General features: G+C 50.3%; 2 protein-coding genes across 2 annotated transcripts in view; one reads left to right on the top strand and one right to left on the bottom strand.

Moving 5' to 3' along the window:
• LOC144892202 (uncharacterized) overlaps positions 1–17,437 on the top strand; it is a 997,431-nt gene that overhangs the window by 21,932 nt on the left and 958,062 nt on the right. The window lies entirely within an intron of this gene.
• Positions 2,764–17,437, bottom strand: part of LOC137427973 (plakophilin-1) — a 49,205-nt gene continuing 34,531 nt past the window's right edge. The window contains exons 12-16 of the mRNA XM_068117846.2: positions 16,584–16,742; positions 16,188–16,338; positions 15,048–15,246; positions 11,363–11,447; positions 2,764–3,356 (exon numbers count right to left, since the gene is read on the bottom strand). Of these exons, the coding sequence (XP_067973947.2) occupies positions 3,231–3,356; positions 11,363–11,447; positions 15,048–15,246; positions 16,188–16,338; positions 16,584–16,742 (720 nt within the window). The 3' untranslated portion in view covers positions 2,764–3,230. The remainder of the gene's footprint in view (positions 3,357–11,362; positions 11,448–15,047; positions 15,247–16,187; positions 16,339–16,583; positions 16,743–17,437) is intronic.

Here is a 17,437-nt window from a genome sequence, read left to right as displayed (position 1 = left end):
TCGCAGCAAGAAGTCAATAACGGATAATATCACAGGTGGCGTGACAAAATGTAAGGACAGGTACATTTGATGATTGGCTTCACAATCGGTTATATAAGGGTTGTTGCGTTCTGTATTAGTGGAAAACAACTGCTGCACGTCTACAAAAGTTATTACCGCTTCCTCTGGAGATGGTCCGTCAACTTGACAATGCTGTTTGTCCTGGAGTGGTGGCTTTACGAAATTCTGGCATGAAACAGCGTGCTATTGCTCGGCAGTATGGCATCACTCAAGGTCAGGTGTCAAAGATCCTGAAACGAAATGCTCAGAGGGGTGTCCCTACTCCAATACCGAGGCCAGGACGTCCACACAGAACCACAAGGAGAGATGATCGCCAGCTGCACCGGTTAGTCTGCAATGGCCGTACCAAGTCAGCTAATCGGCTTAGGGCTGAGTGGCAGCAACTGACAAATGTGCCTGTATCCAGAAGGCTAGTCAACCAACGACTGGTTCAAGCAGGCTATCGTGTCAGGCGTCCCCTGAGAAAGCCACGCCTGACCAGACAACACAGCCAGCGCCGATTGCAGTGGGCCAGAGAGCACCGTCAATGGCAGCCAGGACACTGGAATCACGTGACCTTCAGTGACGAGTCTAGATTTCTGGTCTATCGTCAAGATGGCCGCGTCCGAGTGCGCAGCCAAGTGCATGAAGCCCACCACGAAGATTGTATAGTGCCAAGAGTCCAAGCTGGAGGTGGTGGGGTGACCGTTTGGGCTGCTTTTCATGCAGGGGGCAAAACTGACCTGGTTGTTCTGAATGGAAACCCGAACCAGTTCAAGTACAGGGTCATTCTGGAAGAAACATTGCTTCCATTTGCTCGTGCAGCCTTTCGAGGAAACTTTGTCTTCCAAGATGACAATGCACGGCCTCATCGTGCTCGCATGATCCAACACTTTCTTGCTGACCGTGGTGTAGAGCATATGGAGTGGCCTGCCATGTCCCCGGATATGAATCTGATAGAGAACTTGTGGGCAGAATTAACGCGTCAAATCGACAACTTGGACCAGCAGCCCACCTCTGTGCGTGAATTGCAGCAGGCTGTCACTGCATGGCAAGCGATTCCTGTCCAAACCTTGGCAAATCTCGTGAACAGCATGCCTCGACGTGTACGTGCTCTCCTGAATGCTCGTGGGGGTTACATGAAGTACTGAACTGTAATTTTACTGTCCGTAATCCCAGTCATAATTTAGCTTTTGTTTTTGTTGAGATTTTTTTTGGCTAATGTGCAAAATAAAGAAATACTTCTGGAAAACGTACAGAAGTTTAACACAGTACTGTCCGTGAATTGAGTTCGATATCAGTTTACATCACTTTCAAGGATCAATTTATTTGCTTCGAAATGTCAAATGTGGTTTTTGTTTCTTTTGAAGGTCACATTAACAAAATCTAGAATAATTTCAACATAATTCCAATGAACTTTTGGTTCTAAGTCATCTTGAAAAGTAAGTTCACCCCCACAAAAAAAATATTCCATATTAAATGCCAAGTCTGTATATGGTGGCAGCCATCTTGGATTTTTACGTGGCGACCCAATTTACAATGGTGTTCTTCCTTATGCCTAGATACACCCACACACCAAATTAGAAGTTGGTACTTTGCTTATTTTTCAAGATATTCATCTCACAAGGTTCAGACATACATGGCGGCGGCCATCTTGGATTTTGACGTGGCGACCCAATTTTAAACAGCCTTCTTGCTTGTGCCTAGATACACCCACACACCAGATTAGAAGTTGGTACTTCGCTTATTTTTCAAGATATTTCGCTCACAATGTTCAGACATATATATGGTGGCGGCCATCTTGGATTTTGACGTGGCGACCCAATTTTCAATAGCTTTCTTCCTTATGCCTAGATACACCCACACACCAAATTAGAAGTTGGTACTTTGCTTATTTTTCAAGATATTCATCTCACAAGGTTCAGACATACATGGCGGCGGCCATCTTGGACTTTGACGTGGCGACCCAATTTTAAACAGCGTTCTTCCTTGTGCCGAGATACACCCACACACCAGATTAGAAGTTGGTACTTCGCTTATTTTTCGAGATATTTCACTCACAAGGTTCAGACATATATATATATATATATATATATATATATATATATATATATATATATATATGGTGGCGGCCATCTTGTATTTTGACGTGGCGATCCAATTTTCAATAGCGTTCTTCCTTATGCCGAGATACACCCACACACCAAATTAGAAGTTGGTACTTCGCTTATTTTTCAAGATATTCATCTCACAAGGTTCAGACATACATGGCATCAGACATACATGGCGGCGGCCATCTTGGATTTTGACGTGGGTTGCACCCACACACCAAATTCGAATGCGGTCCTTTGCTTACGCACACAAACACGCACGCACGGACGGACGGACACACGTACGGAGGGGAAAACCATAGTCCCCCTTTCGCTCCGCTGTGCGACGGGGGACAAAAAGGGTGTTTAAACACACCCAAACACCCAGTTTTCATTCATGCATTCTCTTGGAGGTCGAGAAGTATGCTTACAGAATTTGGGGCCGCTCGGTTTCATGGTTTTGGAGTTATTGAGGAGACACACACACACACACACACACACACACACACACCCTTTTATTATTATATATATATATCTTGATGTGAAGTGAAATTTAAGGAAACGATGCTTTGAAATGTGATGTTTTTGTTTCGCTCTCACAGCATAAGGATTCCTTCCAATATCACAAACGAGGCAAGGTTTTCAATTTTTATTCTCATGGAAACCAAGTTTGAGTACAAGCAAGCAGTTTGAGTGTGGCACATTGGTGAGATCGTGCTCGCCAAGCGAAGCCTGGACGTCGAGTCATGTGAGTGCTTCAGCTATACTCTTTAAAAAAAAAAAAAGGCTGATGTATTTGATTTGAAGTATCTGTGCCCTTCATTCGTAGTATCGAGGAGGCCAAGGTGCGAGCTAAGCTCGTTCATTAACTCTTTAAACAAGGCACACACAATAAAAATGGAAAAGCAAAGTGTTGCGAAGCATTGTATTGCTTCCTTCAACTATATTCCCGAACTACAACAGACTACTAATCTACAATTACAGTTTTACGTGAAACATTCCTGGAGTGCCTTTACTGGATATGAACCTCAGTTGACCGAACATGTGCGAGTCCTCCTCCCCGTTTGGAATGCGTTTTCACTGGATTCCCTTCCAAGCTCACTACGTCCTCACGTACCAGGTCTCCCGTGGGGTTTCTAAGTTATAATGGTCACTGCGCAGATCTTCGTCACCGCTAATCAGCTTCTGCAGCACCGGAGCAACGAAGTTCTCTCTGGACCAGCCCCTCTGGAATATCAGTGCAGACACATTTGCAAGTCAATGGAACATCGGTGAAAACACGTTTGAATGTTTTCATCCCTTGTTTATTAAGGGGTTAGGGTTAGGGTTAGGGTTAGGGTTAGTCGGTATTTCAAATATAAGTCGGTATTTCAAAAAGGTGGATCTGGGGTGGGTTAAAGAGGGTAGAAAATATCAAGGTTTTGGATGGGGGGGGGGGGGGTGGGGGAGATTAGAGATGATGGTGAACAGCTGTTTTGAAGACCTGGAGGGAGGAGAGGGATTGAAGAGAGTGTGGGAGAAAGAAGGAATGAAAGAGTGAAGGTGAGCAGAGAGTCTTGATTTTGTCAGTTGTGATGAATCATGCTCTGATGAGCAATTTAGATTTCGCACCTCTTGCAGTGCCTCAACATGTATCAAGTGAAGTGTGCAAACATGGCAGGAGGAGGACCATGTGTCGGGCAAATGAAGAAGTGAAACTTCCGACCATACATAAAACGTAAACGTGGCCTTCCGCTAATCGGTGCAAAGTTGACATAACATGCAATGATGTACAAAGGAACATGATAAGATGTCTCATCGGAATACAACGCACCAATAGACAAAATGATACGAAAATTTGGGGGGGTGGGGGGGATATGAATTGATCACAAGTGGAAACATCCTTTTGAAGCGCGATGCTGCGCGCGCTAATGCTTACGCAAGGAGCAAGCGGACAACGCGGTTCATAAAAGAGTCTTTATTGATAGTACTCAAACTGCAGCACTGAGCTGCTCCGGGCTGCGCGCCCCGTGTATATCTTGAGGCCACGCCTCTCTCTTGGGCATGGCCGCCGCCCACTCGGTGCGCGGAATGATGTCACCACGCCAGTGGGCTTTCGTGTCCGCCACACGCGCCCCCCCAGAATTCCCGCGCACCTGGAGGGCCAGTTTGCGGGGCAAACGGATGACCCGGCCGAAGCGCCCCCTGGCGATCGGCGGCGTCCGGGGTGCAGGGATGCCAGGTGGGATGCCTCTGGCTGCCCCTGGGATGGGTGCAGGACCGGGGGGCGGCGGGGCTGGGCGGTGCCGGGGGTCCGCCCACAGGGGGGCGGCCCCGACGCGGGGGTCGGGCCACTGGCGGTGGATGGTCCATGTCGAGGTGGGCCGGCTTGAGGCGGTCTACAGAAACGCGGTCAGGAGTACCGCCGATGTCCAGGGTGAAGTGCTTCGCCCCGGTCTCCAGCACGCGGAAAGGCCCGTCGTACGGGGGCCGCAGTGGTGTCCGGTGAGCATCGTAGCGGACGAAGACGTACTCCGCCGTGCGAAGCTCCGGGGCGACGTGCGTCGGTGGGTGCCCGTGGCATGCCGTTGGCACCGGGGCGAACCTCTGGGCGGTCTCTTGCAGAGCGGAGCGCTGCTGTGCTGCGGACCATGGTGCCGTGGAGTCGGGGAGGAACTCGCCCGGCACCCGCAGCGGTTGCCCGAAGACCAACTCCGCTGCGGATGTGCGCAGGTCCTCCTTGGGCGCCGTCCGGAGGCCCAGCAGGACCCAGGGGAGCCTGTCGACCCAGCCGCCGTCACGGAGGGTGGCCCGGAGCGCGGCCTTCAATGAGCGGTGAAATCGCTCACACAGGCCGTTAGCCTGGGGGTGGTAGGCCGTGGTTCGGTGCAGCCGGACCCCGAGCCCCTGCGCGACCGCACCCCAGAGCTCCGAGGTGAACTGGGGGCCGCGGTCGGACGAGATGTCTGAGGGGGCGCCAAACCGGGCGACCCAGGTGGCGATGAAAGCCTGCGCGACGTCCGCCGCCGTCGTCGACGCCAAGGGCACGGCCTCCGGCCACCGGGTGGTGTGGTCCACCATGGTGAGGACGTGGGTGAAACCCCGCGAGGGAGGCAGAGGTCCCACCAGGTCCACGTGGACGTGGTCAAACCGGCGTTCCGGCACCGTGAACGGGGCCAACGTGGCCTGGGTGTGCCGGTGCACCTTGGCGCGCTGGCACGCGAGGCACGTCCTGGCCCAGCCGCGGACGGCCTTCCGGAGGCCATGCCAGACGAACTTGTCGGCGATCAACCTTTGGGAGGCCCTCGCGCCCGGGTGGGACAGGCCGTGGATGGCGTCAAACACCTGGCGCTGCCAGCCTGCGGGCACGATGGGGCGAGGCCGCCCGAGGGAGACGTCGCACAAGAGGGCCGCGCCCGCGCCGTCGAACGGCACCTCGGTGACGCGGAGGCCCGTGACGTCGGGGTCAGCGGCCTGGTCCGCTGCCATCCGGGCATAGTCGATGCCGAGGTGGACTGCGTGGGCGACGGCCCGGGAAAGGCAATCCGCCACCGGGTTGTCCTTCCCCGCGACGTGCCGGATGTCCATCGTGTACTCGGACACGGCCGAGAGGTGACGCTGCTGCCGGGCCGACCACGGCTCGGTGACCTTGCCCATCGCGAAGATCAGCGGCTTGTGGTCGACGAAGGCCATGAACGCACGGCCCTCGAGCAGATGGCGGAAGTGCCTGACCGCCAAGTGAAGCCCGAGCAACTCGCGGTCGAAGGTACTGTAACGGCGTTCGGGCGGGCGAAGCTGCCGGCTAAAGAATGCCAGCGGTTGCCAAGCTCCACGCACCCATTGCTCGTGCACCGCGCCCACCGCGTAGTCCGAGGCGTCGGTGGTGAGGGCGATCGGTGCATCGGGCGCCGGGTGCGCGAGCATGGTGGCATTAGCCAAGGCGAGCTTCGCACCCGTGAACGCCGTGTCCATCTGCTCGGTCCAGGTAACGTCGCCTTTGCCCGGCTTACCTCGGAGAGCTTCGTGCAGGGGGCGCAGGAGCTGGGCGATACGGGGCAGGAACCGATGGTAAAAGTTCACCATGCCCAGGAACTCCTGCAGCCCTCTGATCGTGCGGGGGCGCGGAAACCCCTTCACCGCCTCCACCTTGGCCGGCAGGGGGACGGCTCCGTGCCTGGTGACACGGTGCCCCAGAAAATCGATTACGGCGACACCGAACCGGCACTTTGCGGGGTTCACAATCAGGCCATGCTGGCCCAGGCGTTCGAAGAGCGTGCGGAGGTGGCGTAGGTGCTCTTCGCGGGACGCGCTGGCGACGAGGATATCGTCCAGGTAGACGTAGACAAAATCCAAGTCGCGCAGGACGCTGTCCATCAGTTGCTGGAACGCCTGAGCCGCATTCTTCAGACCGAAGGGCATCCGCAGGAACTCGAAGAGTCCGAATGGCGTGATGACCGCCGTCTTCGGGACGTCCTCCGGCCTGACGGGGACCTGATGGTAGCCGCGTATGAGGTCCACCTTCGAGAAGAAGGACATGCCCGCCAAACGGGCGGAATTGTCCTGAATGTGGGGGACGGGGTAGCGGTCGGGAGTGGTGGCGTCATTGAGACGGCGATAGTCCCCGCACGGTCGCCATCCCCCGCCGGTCTTCGGCACGATGTGCAGCGGCGACGCCCAAGCACTCTCCGAGCGCCGAACGATGCAGAGTCGCTCCAGGGTAGCGAACGCCGCTTTTGTCACCGCCAGCTTCGTCGGCTTGAGGCGGCGTGCCCGGGCGTAGACCGGTGGCCCGACGGTGGGGATGTGATGGGCCACCCCGTGCTTGACGGCCCCCGCCAAGAAGGTGGGCCGCGTGAGGGCCGGGAAGCCGGCGAGGAGGCGGGTGAATTCGTCCACTGCCGGAAGCGTACAGATCAACGTGGCCGGAACTGAACCGTTCGGCAAGCCGCTTGGCAAGCCGCTCGGCGAGCCGCTTGTTGAGCTGCTCGATGAGCTGGGCAGTGCACAAGCGAGCGAGCTGAACGTCTCGGCCTGGACAAGACGTCTGCGCTTTACGTCGACCAGGAGCCCATTAGCGCACAGGAAGTCCGCGCCAAGCAGTGCCATGGGCACGTCGGCGGTGACGAACGTCCATCGGAAAACCTGCCCTCCGAACCGCAGAGAGAGGCAGCGTTTTCCGTACGTACGGATGGGCGTCCCATTCGCGGCAAGCAGCGCGGGGCCCCCGCCCGCGGCGTGCTTGTCTGACGTGCCGGCGGGAATGACACTCACCTGCGCTCCCGTGTCGCACAGGTAACGGCGCCCGGATAAGGTGTCCGTTATGAACAGTAGGCTGCTCGAACGGCCGGCGCTCATCGCCACTATTGAGCGCCGGCCCGGGCGTTTCCCGACCTGTTGAAGGAGCATGGCGGATGACACTGCCGAGCCTCGTGGCCGAACTTGGCGTGGAACCAGCACCAGGTGGTGGAGCTGGAGGAGTGCGGCTGGCTCCGCCAGGCCGGTGGAGTTGGCGGTTTTCCCCGCGGTGGCGGTTTTCGCCGCGGCGGTGGGCGGGGCGTGGCGGCGGTCACGAGGTGCGTATCAGCATGCTGCGTATGCTGTGCAAGCTGATGCTGTGGACCGACTCTCGCCCGCGTATCCGAAGCCGCGAAGTACCTGTCCGCCTCGGCTGCCAATGCTTGGGGTTCCGTTAGCACGGTCCCAGCCAACGCGAGGCGAACCTGTGCTGGAAGTTGGCGACGGAAAAGCGCCCGGCATAGAGAACCGGGGGCTTCGTCGCCCAACAGTGACAGCATATGGTCCATTCGGACCGACGGGCGCGTGTCGCCGAGCTCGGGGAGATCCAGGAGGCGGTCGGCCCGTGCGTCGTCCGTGAGGCCGAACGTGGCTAGGAGTAGCCGCTTGAGTGCCTCGTACTTGTGGCCGTCCGGTGGGTGGCGAAGGACGGACACAACTCGAGCGGCCGTGCCGGGCCCGAGGGAGGCGACGACGTGGCAGTAGCGCGTGTCGTCGCCGGTGAGGCGCCGAAGCTGAAATTGGGCTTCGGCTTGGACGAACCAGACTTCGGCCTGGGCCTCCCAAAATTCGGGAAGTTTAATCGACATTGCATTGTTGTTTGCCATTGCAATGGCGTCGTGTTCGGAAGGATCGCTACGGCAGATCCAACGTCGAGGTCACCATATGAAGCGCGATGCTGCGCGCGCTAATGCTTACGCAAGGAGCAAGCGGACAACGCGGTTCATAAAAGAGTCTTTATTGAAAGTACTCAAACTGCAGCACTGAGCTGCTCCGGGCTGCGCGCCCCGTGTATATCTTGAGGCCACGCCTCTCTCTTGGGCGTGGCCGCCGCCCACTCGGTGCGCGGAATGATGTCACCACGCCAGTGGGCTTTCGTGTCCGCCACACTTTCCCCCAACCCCTCCTTTCTTGTATACTCCCAATTACATTTCCCCTTCTCTCCGTAACATCTCCTCTTACACCTCCTTTCCATTTTTTCTCTCGAAGACTTTCCTTATGGTGGTTGTAAATCCATCCTGGAGAAATTTTCTCGGATGGAGAAAAAGGCAATCATTACGGGACGGTGTGGACGACTGAACGGTACACCTGCCGAGGCTTCCATAGTGCCCGTGCTTGAAAGAGAATGTCTAAAGAACCGGTGCATGACTGAGTTGGGAATTCTTACCTCAGAAAAACCTCAGACAAACACAATCAGAAATCCTCATGCATTTTGGGAATTTTTTTTTTTGTTTTTTTACCTGGACACACACACCTCTCAATCAGATTTCTGTTTTTTCTGATTAGATGTTTTGTTTTAAATGCAATTGTTCCATTACAGATGTCACTACAGAAACGACAGGAAGCAAGTACGACGGAAGCGTGCTGAGAGTCCACAACTCATTGGAGGAGGAGAGTGCGTGTTCGAGCTTTCAGGAAGGGTCGAGGCATACGCAGACTCTGCTTGGAGCCCATTGTGTCTGAGCAGAGCACAGGTAATCCAGTTGGCATGACAGAAGTTGGTGTTGAGCTCTTTCCAGGATCTACCATTTCCTTTTGGACAAAACTTCATTGAACTGTATGCCAATGGACTAGCGAAAGATTGGGAAGCATAAAACTTAACAACTAAGTACCTTACAGAATATGTCCTTCAAGAACTGGATTATGTTGCTGTAGAACAGATGGATGATAGATAATTCTGCTGTTCGGCAGATTGTCCGACGGTGGCACAAAAGGATCTTCCACAAAAAAAAATTTTTTTCTCTGAAACCGCTTACTCGAACAATGCAAAATTTTACAAATAGAATCTCACACCATTGCTGCATATCGTGTGAAAATGATGATGTGGTCACGTGGTTTGGCTGCTGTATAGGTCACGTGGTTTGGCAGCCATTTTGGAGAGAAAAAAATGAACCTTATCCGATCAACATGAAACTTAACACACCTTATCCCCTACCCAATTAGAGCAGAGTTTAAATGTATGATGTCATAGATCAAATGGTTGGGCAGCCATATTGGATCACAGGAAAATAAATAAATACTTTTCTGAAACCGCTTAAGCTATCAAAGTCAAACTTTAGAAGTATGGTCTTGTAAAGGGGAATACATGTTTAAAATCTCAACATGATTGGTTTGATGATCTTGTAGGCAGAATGTTTCAATTATTTGAAAGAAGAAGAAACCTTACAATTTTATCTTCTCCAGAACCGCTTCCAAGACAGATGTGAAACTTCACACACCAGATCAACGAGTGTTTCGGAATATATCAGTGTAAATTTATAATGTCGTTGGTCACATGGTTGGGCAACCATATTGATGGAAAAACTTCACACGTTTCCCGAGTCTTATACAAAGGCCATCATGGGTCACGTGTCTGATCAAAGCGGCGTTGTATCAAAGCAGGGCAGCTTCGAACCTGGTCATAACTGTCCACAGTTATAAAGTGGCCCGTCGTAGGTGGCCCATCTGATTAATATTTAAATTTGTTTTTCAAAAACCGCTTGAGCAATTGACATGGAACTTTCAACATAGAGGTGATTACCCATGGAGAATGCTTAAACGAAGTTACATGATGATTGGATGGAAAATGCAGCCGGAGTTCCAAAAAAAAAAATTGGCTTTCCTTGACTTCACTCTGCTAGGCCTCAGCCAAATTATTATTATTATTTTTTTGTAGTCTCTCAGGGCTCGTAGTAGAGCTGCTGCGCACACAAATACAAGGGAAGGCATTACGTTGTGAAAAAAAACGATTCCACAGAAAAACGGAATAGTATGTGGATGCCTCCGCCATGCTGAACAGTTTACGTTTTGTATCCCACCGATAGGTCAGCTCTGGATCCGGACCTGAACCAAAATCGAATTGGCTTGTTCTTGTCGCCTCACCATCTCATCCACCTATTTTTGACAGAAGACGTCCACAACTTTTGGTGGCGGAGGTAATGAAGACATAGTGCGATCACTGTGACCAATACAAATGGTGGACAGAAACAACAAGGACTACCAGAAGCACCGCTATGAGAGCCTACTGGCAACATGGGTTACTGCAGGTTACGAAAGCATGTCGGTTTGATAAAATCCAGGATAACGCTTTCATTCCTCACTTCATTCATTCACCTTTCATTTCACTCTTTCATTCCCCTTTTCTCCCGCCTCTGGAACAAACTCCCTCACTCTCTTCAATCCCACTCCTCCCTCCAGGTCTTTAAAACACCTGTTCACCACCATCTCTTATCTTCCCCCATCCAAAACCTTGATCTTTTCTACCCCCGTTAATTCACCCCAGATCCACATTTTTTGAAATACCGACTTCTTACCTGGAAGTCCTAGTAATGTCCATGTGTTTTATACCTCTCCCACCCTCTTCCCGTGCCTCCTCCCCCAAGCCCTCTCCCTCCCACAGATCTCCCGATGTCCCTGCTCTCAAACGTTGTACTTGTGCCCCTCTCTCTCCCCATCTTGTCTCCAACTCCCTTTATCATATGTTTTATGTGTCAGTTTGTATTTTTGTGATCAATGTTAGCTCTACATGAGCCTCGATCTTGTATACAAAAAAAACAACCCAGGTTTACCTGTACTTCATCCTGCATGAACCAATTCTATCACCACAGTCAAATGAATAAATAAACAACTCAAAGCTACACTTTGTTGACAATAATAATGATGCAAGAGCAGATCTGCATTGGTTATGTCGTAAACTACAGCAATGAGTAAAGTGAACATCTATAAACATCGAAAGTGAACATCTAAAGAACTGTACAAACCTTCTTGAGCAACTGCCGCATCCCTTTGATGTCCCAAAGTTGTTGAAGCACCATGCCCGCTGCCATCCCAGACCTCCTGAGGGAGCTGTTGAGGAGAAATGTAGGCTTGTAGGCCATACCCGGTACATATGTGGTAGATTTGTGATGTATCGGATTTGACTAGGGCATCATTAAATCCTCGCCAAGCTTGGGCCTTACTGACACACATCAACATGTTGGACCTTACCAACACACATCAACATGTTGGACCTTACTGACACACATCAACATGTTGGACCTTACCGACACACATCAACATGTTGGACTTTACCGACACACATCAACATGTTGGACCTTACCGACACACATCAACATGTTGGACTTTACCGACACACATCAACATGTTGGACCTTACCGACACACATCAACATGTTGGACCTTACCGACACACATCAACATGTTGGACCTTACCGACACACATCAACATTTTGGACCTTACCGACACACATCAACATGTTGGACCTTACCGACACACATCAACATGTTGGACCTTACCAACACACATCAACATCTTGGACCTTACTGACACACATCAACATGTTGGACCTTACCGACACACATCAACATGTTGGACCTTACCGACACACATCAACATGTTGGACCTTACCGACACACATCAACATGTTGGACCTTACTGACACACATCAACATGTTGGACCTTACTGACACACATCAACATGTTGGACTTTACCAACACACATCAACATGTTGGACCTTACCGACACACATCAACATGTTGGACCTTACTGACACATCAACATGTTGGACCTTACTGACACACATCAACATGTTGGACCTTACCGACACACATCAACATGTTGGACCTTACCGACACACATCAACATGTTGGACCTTACCGACACACATCAACATGTTGGACCTTACTGACACACATCAACATGTTGGACCTTACTGACACACATCAACATGTTGGACCTTACCGACACACATCAACATGTTGGACCTTACTGATACACATCAACATGTTGGACCTTACTGACACATCAACATGTTGGACCTTACCGACACACATCAACATGTTGGACCTTACTGACACATCAACATGTTGGACCTCACTGACACACATCAACATGTTGGACCTTACCGACACACTCATTTTCCTGGCAATATATTTTGCAACTAAAAGGGGATAAAAGTATTTTTACCGCCACAGAGAGCCAGGGGTGGCTGTCGTTTCGAGCATTAGCCCTTCATCGGAGCAAAATAAATGGTCTAAACAGAAGCAACACCTTGTTTACCACGACTGTTGCAAAGGAGCATTAACTTTTGGTAAAGTCCATTGCATACCTCGTCTACCGACACTGGCCTTCACATAGACTAGTATTCCATCATGTCATCAAGGTATGGCCTTACCTAGAATTCTGGCTGGTAAAGTCCATTGCATACCTTGTCTACCGACACTGGCCTTCACATAGACTAGTATTCCATCATGTCATCAAGGTATGGCCTTACCTAGAATTCTGGGTGGTAAAGTCCATTGCATATCTTGTCTACCGACACTGGCCTTCACATAGACTAGTATTCCATCATGTCATCAAGGTATGGCCTTACCTAGAATTCTGGCTGGTAAAGTCCATTGCATACCTTGTCTACCGACACTGGCCTTCACATAGACTAGTATTCCATCATGTCATCAAGGTAAGGCCTTACCTAGAATTCTGGCTGGTAAAGTCCATTGCATACCTTGTCTACCGACACTGGCCTACACATAGACTAGTATTCCATCATGTCATCAAGGTAAGGCCTTACCTAGAATTCTGGCTGGTAAAGTCCATTGCATACCTTGTCTACCGACACTGGCCTTCACATAGACTCGTATTCCATCATGTCATCAAGGTATGGCCTTACCTAGAATTCTGGCTGGTAAAGTCCATTGCATATCTTGTCTACCGACACTGGCCTTCACATAGACTAGTATTCCATCATGTTATCAAGGTAAGGCCTTACCTTGAGTTCTGGCTGGTAAAGTCCATTGCATACCTCGTCTACCGACACTGGCCTTCACATTGATTAGTATTCCATCATGTCATCAAGGTAAGGCCTTACCTAGAATTCTGGCTGGTAAAGTCCATTGCATACCTTGTCTACCGACACTGGCCTTCACATAGACTAGTATTCCATCATGTCATCAAGGTAAGGCCTTACCTAGAATTCTGGCTGGTAAAGTCCATTGCATACCTTGTCTACCGACACTGGCCTACACATAGACTAGTATTCCATCATGTCATCAAGGTAAGGCCTTACCTAGAATTCTGGCTGGTAAAGTCCATTGCATATCTTGTCTACCGACACTGGCCTTCACATAGACTAGTATTCCATCATGTCATCAAGGTATGGCCTTACCTAGAATTCTGGCTGGTAAAGTCCATTGCATACCTTGTCTACCGACACTGGCCTTCACATAGACTAGTATTCCATCATGTCATCAAGGTAAGGCCTTACCTAGAATTCTGGCTGGTAAAGTCCATTGCATACCTTGTCTACCGACACTGGCCTACACATAGACTAGTATTCCATCATGTCATCAAGGTAAGGCCTTACCTAGAATTCTGGCTGGTAAAGTCCATTGCATACCTTGTCTACCGACACTGGCCTTCACATAGACTCGTATTCCATCATGTCATCAAGGTATGGCCTTACCTAGAATTCTGGCTGGTAAAGTCCATTGCATATCTTGTCTACCGACACTGGCCTTCACATAGACTAGTATTCCATCATGTCATCAAGGTAAGGCCTTACCTTGAGTTCTGGCTGGTAAAGTCCATTGCATACCTCGTCTACCGACACTGGCCTTCACATTGATTAGTATTCCATCATGTCATCAAGGTAAGGCCTTACCTAGAATTCTGGCTGGTAAAGTCCATTGCATACCTTGTCTACCGACACTGGCCTTCACATAGACTAGTATTCCATCATGTCATCAAGGTAAGGCCTTACCTTGAGTTCAAGCTGGTAAAGTCCATTGCATACCTCGTCTACCGACACTGGCCTTCACATTGACTAGTATTCCATCATGTCATCAAGGTAAGGCCTTACCTAGAATTCTGGCTGGTAAAGTCCATTGCATACCTTGTCTACCGACACTGGCCTTCACATAGACTAGTATTCCATCATGTCATCAAGGTAAGGCCTTACCTTCAGTTCTGGCTGGTAAAGTCCATTGCATACCTCGTCTACCGACACTGGCCTTCACATTGACTAGTATTCCATCATGTCATCAAGGTAAGGCCTTACCTAGAATTCTGGCTGGTAAAGTCCATTGCATACCTTGTCTACCGACACTGGCCTTCACATAGACAAGTATTCCATCATGTCATCAAGGTAAGGCCTTACCTAGAATTCTGGCTGGTAAAGTCCATTGCATACCTTGTCTACCGACACTGGCCTTCACATAGACAAGTATTCCATCATGTCATCAAGGTATGGCCTTACCTAGAATTCTGGGTGGTAAAGTCCATTGCATACCTTGTCTACCGACACTGGCCTTCACATAGACTAGTATTCCATCATGTCATCAAGGTATGGCCTTACCTAGAATTCTGGGTGGTAAAGTCCATTGCATACCTTGTCTACCGACACTGGCCTTCACACAGACTCGTAGTATGTCATCAAGGTAGGGCCTTACCTCGTATTCTGGCTGGCCAACGTATGCAGGCTCTGGATGCCATTGAGATCCACAAGGCGCCGTGCAGCCACCGGATTATTTCCAACGACCCTCGATATCGAGGAACATGCCGAGCTTAAGAAGACGTCCGTCTTATCTGGAGTACCTGCGACGCGCCTTGTAGACAGCAGAGAGAGGAGCGAAGGCAACAAATGTTGGTCTAGCAAAGGAAAGGTAGACAAGTGGTGGAACGGAGTTACACTTTGGGAGAAGCAACAGCATGCACAAGTCACATGATCTGATGTCGGTGCTGCAGTAGAAGTAATTTAAAAGGTGTAATTATCATTATTTCGTATGCAGCTGTGGCTGCTGGTTGCATCGTTGCTGGGAGCACAGCTGTGCTGCTGATGCAGTGCCCCCTGTTTCCAGTAAGCTGGTACTGTACTCATTTTGTCGACCTCAGAAGGATGACAGGCTGAGTCAACCGACCTGGTGTTATTTAACGGAACGGCGGGGGCTCAAACTCAAGACCCTAAGGTCTTCAGCTGGCCTCAACCGTTGAGCCAAAACACCAGGCTTGCCAAAGTGTAATGAATCTCGGTTAACAATATCAATGTTTGTAAAGCACTTCAGAGTTTGTCCCCCAGGAAGTCCTATTACGACTGGGTGGTGTCATGGTTTGATCATCCCCTCCGAGTCTGGAAAGTCGGCAGTTCAAATTCCTGCCGAGTGATAGGAAAGACTAAAAATGGTATGTGCGGTTTCCTTTCTGTATCAGCATTTAAAGGGATAGAGCACGGATAATCTCCATTGGTGGCATCCAAGGAAATCTCTCCTTCGGAAATGGTCCGCTGAGTGTGGTGCAAAGGTTGGCACCATTGTTGTGACGTCGCTGGTACCCAGAATGCCCTGGGCTGGGAAGAGGCGGAACTTCCCCCAAGCTCAGTGGCTATGTTTGTCTCATTTAACTGTCACGTGTTATGTCTCGTGTATTCGTTTGTGTGTGTGTGTGTGTGTGGCAGCTCCACTACAAGCCTTGGATCCTGTAAAAATAAATCAATAAAGTGTGGGCAATCGCACAAGATGCATTTTGTGTAAAGAGAGGATGCTGCTGGAAAGTAGACATTGTGTTTTACAAATACTCTTACTGGAGGTACACACTTAAGATCGCGTGGTTCTCCGGGCACCGTGACAGGCTACTGGTTATATGAATAGCAGAAATAGTCGTGGAAGGATCTTGGCCCTGCAGTAGGTTTTTGAGAATCCCAACACCATCCCTGTTCAGGAATATCTTGCCGAGGGACTTTGAGGCCTGCAAACATCAACTCCATATTTATTCCACATTCTCATCCCAACCTGTTCTCTACTTCGTTTTCCAGTACAAACCCAAGGACGACTAATCTCTGGCCCCAAACATTGGCTTTCAAGAGCAACTTCTCAACGCAATCTGGAGGTTCTGGTCCACAACATCATAACTCAACCACCAATGTCACCCAAACCCATTTCCATTGTTATTCGCTTCTTCATTACGTTGTCTTATATTGAATAATTCCAAACCTCTGAAGATCCCGAGGTGATGTTGTGCAAAGCTCCGGCTGCTGCTTCTCGTAACACGGGGTTCTTTGAAGATCCAAGGATGTCAATGTAGGTCTGCACCATGCGAGGGTGGTGCAGTCGTGCCACTCCTTTTGGCTGTGCTTCAAACATGGGTTTTGCCTGCAGGTCGACAAAAAATGTTAATGGAGATTGTGATTTTCCTTTGATGAACATCCTGAGATTTATGGGAGCGAGACATGGGTAATGAACGTGGAGCAGCAACGAAGGCTGGAAAGGGTGGAAATGCGAATGGTTCGGTGGATGTGCGGAGTATCGTTGAGAGAGAGGAAGACAAATGATGAATTGCGAAAGATGATGGGAATAGAGCCTGTGATGGATGCTGTGAAGAGGAACAGGTTGAGATGGTTTGGTCATGTGTTGAGGAAGGATGAACGTGACTGGTTGAGAAGAGTGATGGAAATGAATGTCGAAGGAAGTGGAGGACGGGGAAGACCGAGAAAGACTTGGCTAAAGATGGTGGAAGAAGAAATGCGGGCAAGGGGGTTAACAAGGGGAGATGCAGAAAATAGGGCAAAATGGAGAAGATTGTCATGGGGACCGCAAGGCTAACCCCCGCTCTAGCAGGGAAAATGGCCTTAAAATGCCTATTGTTGTTGTTGAGCATCCTGAAAGATTCGGGCCACTGAAACATTCCAATGTACATTTACGGGATGTGTTCATCCATAAATGTCTACTTATACCTGGGTGGCTGACATTGCTGTCCATTATGTTTAAATAACCTGGAGCTACATTTCAACGACCCTATTTCATGGTACATTGTCCGGCTGTCCATTTGCATCGTTTAAAACCGATGG

This window comes from Myxine glutinosa, chromosome 5 (genome assembly GCF_964187855.1).
Source record: "Myxine glutinosa chromosome 5, kmMyxGlut1.1, whole genome shotgun sequence".
Classification (NCBI taxonomy): domain Eukaryota; kingdom Metazoa; phylum Chordata; class Myxini; order Myxiniformes; family Myxinidae; genus Myxine; species Myxine glutinosa.
Note: the sequence above shows the minus strand (reverse complement) of the source record. Positions and strands in the feature narration are given on the sequence as shown.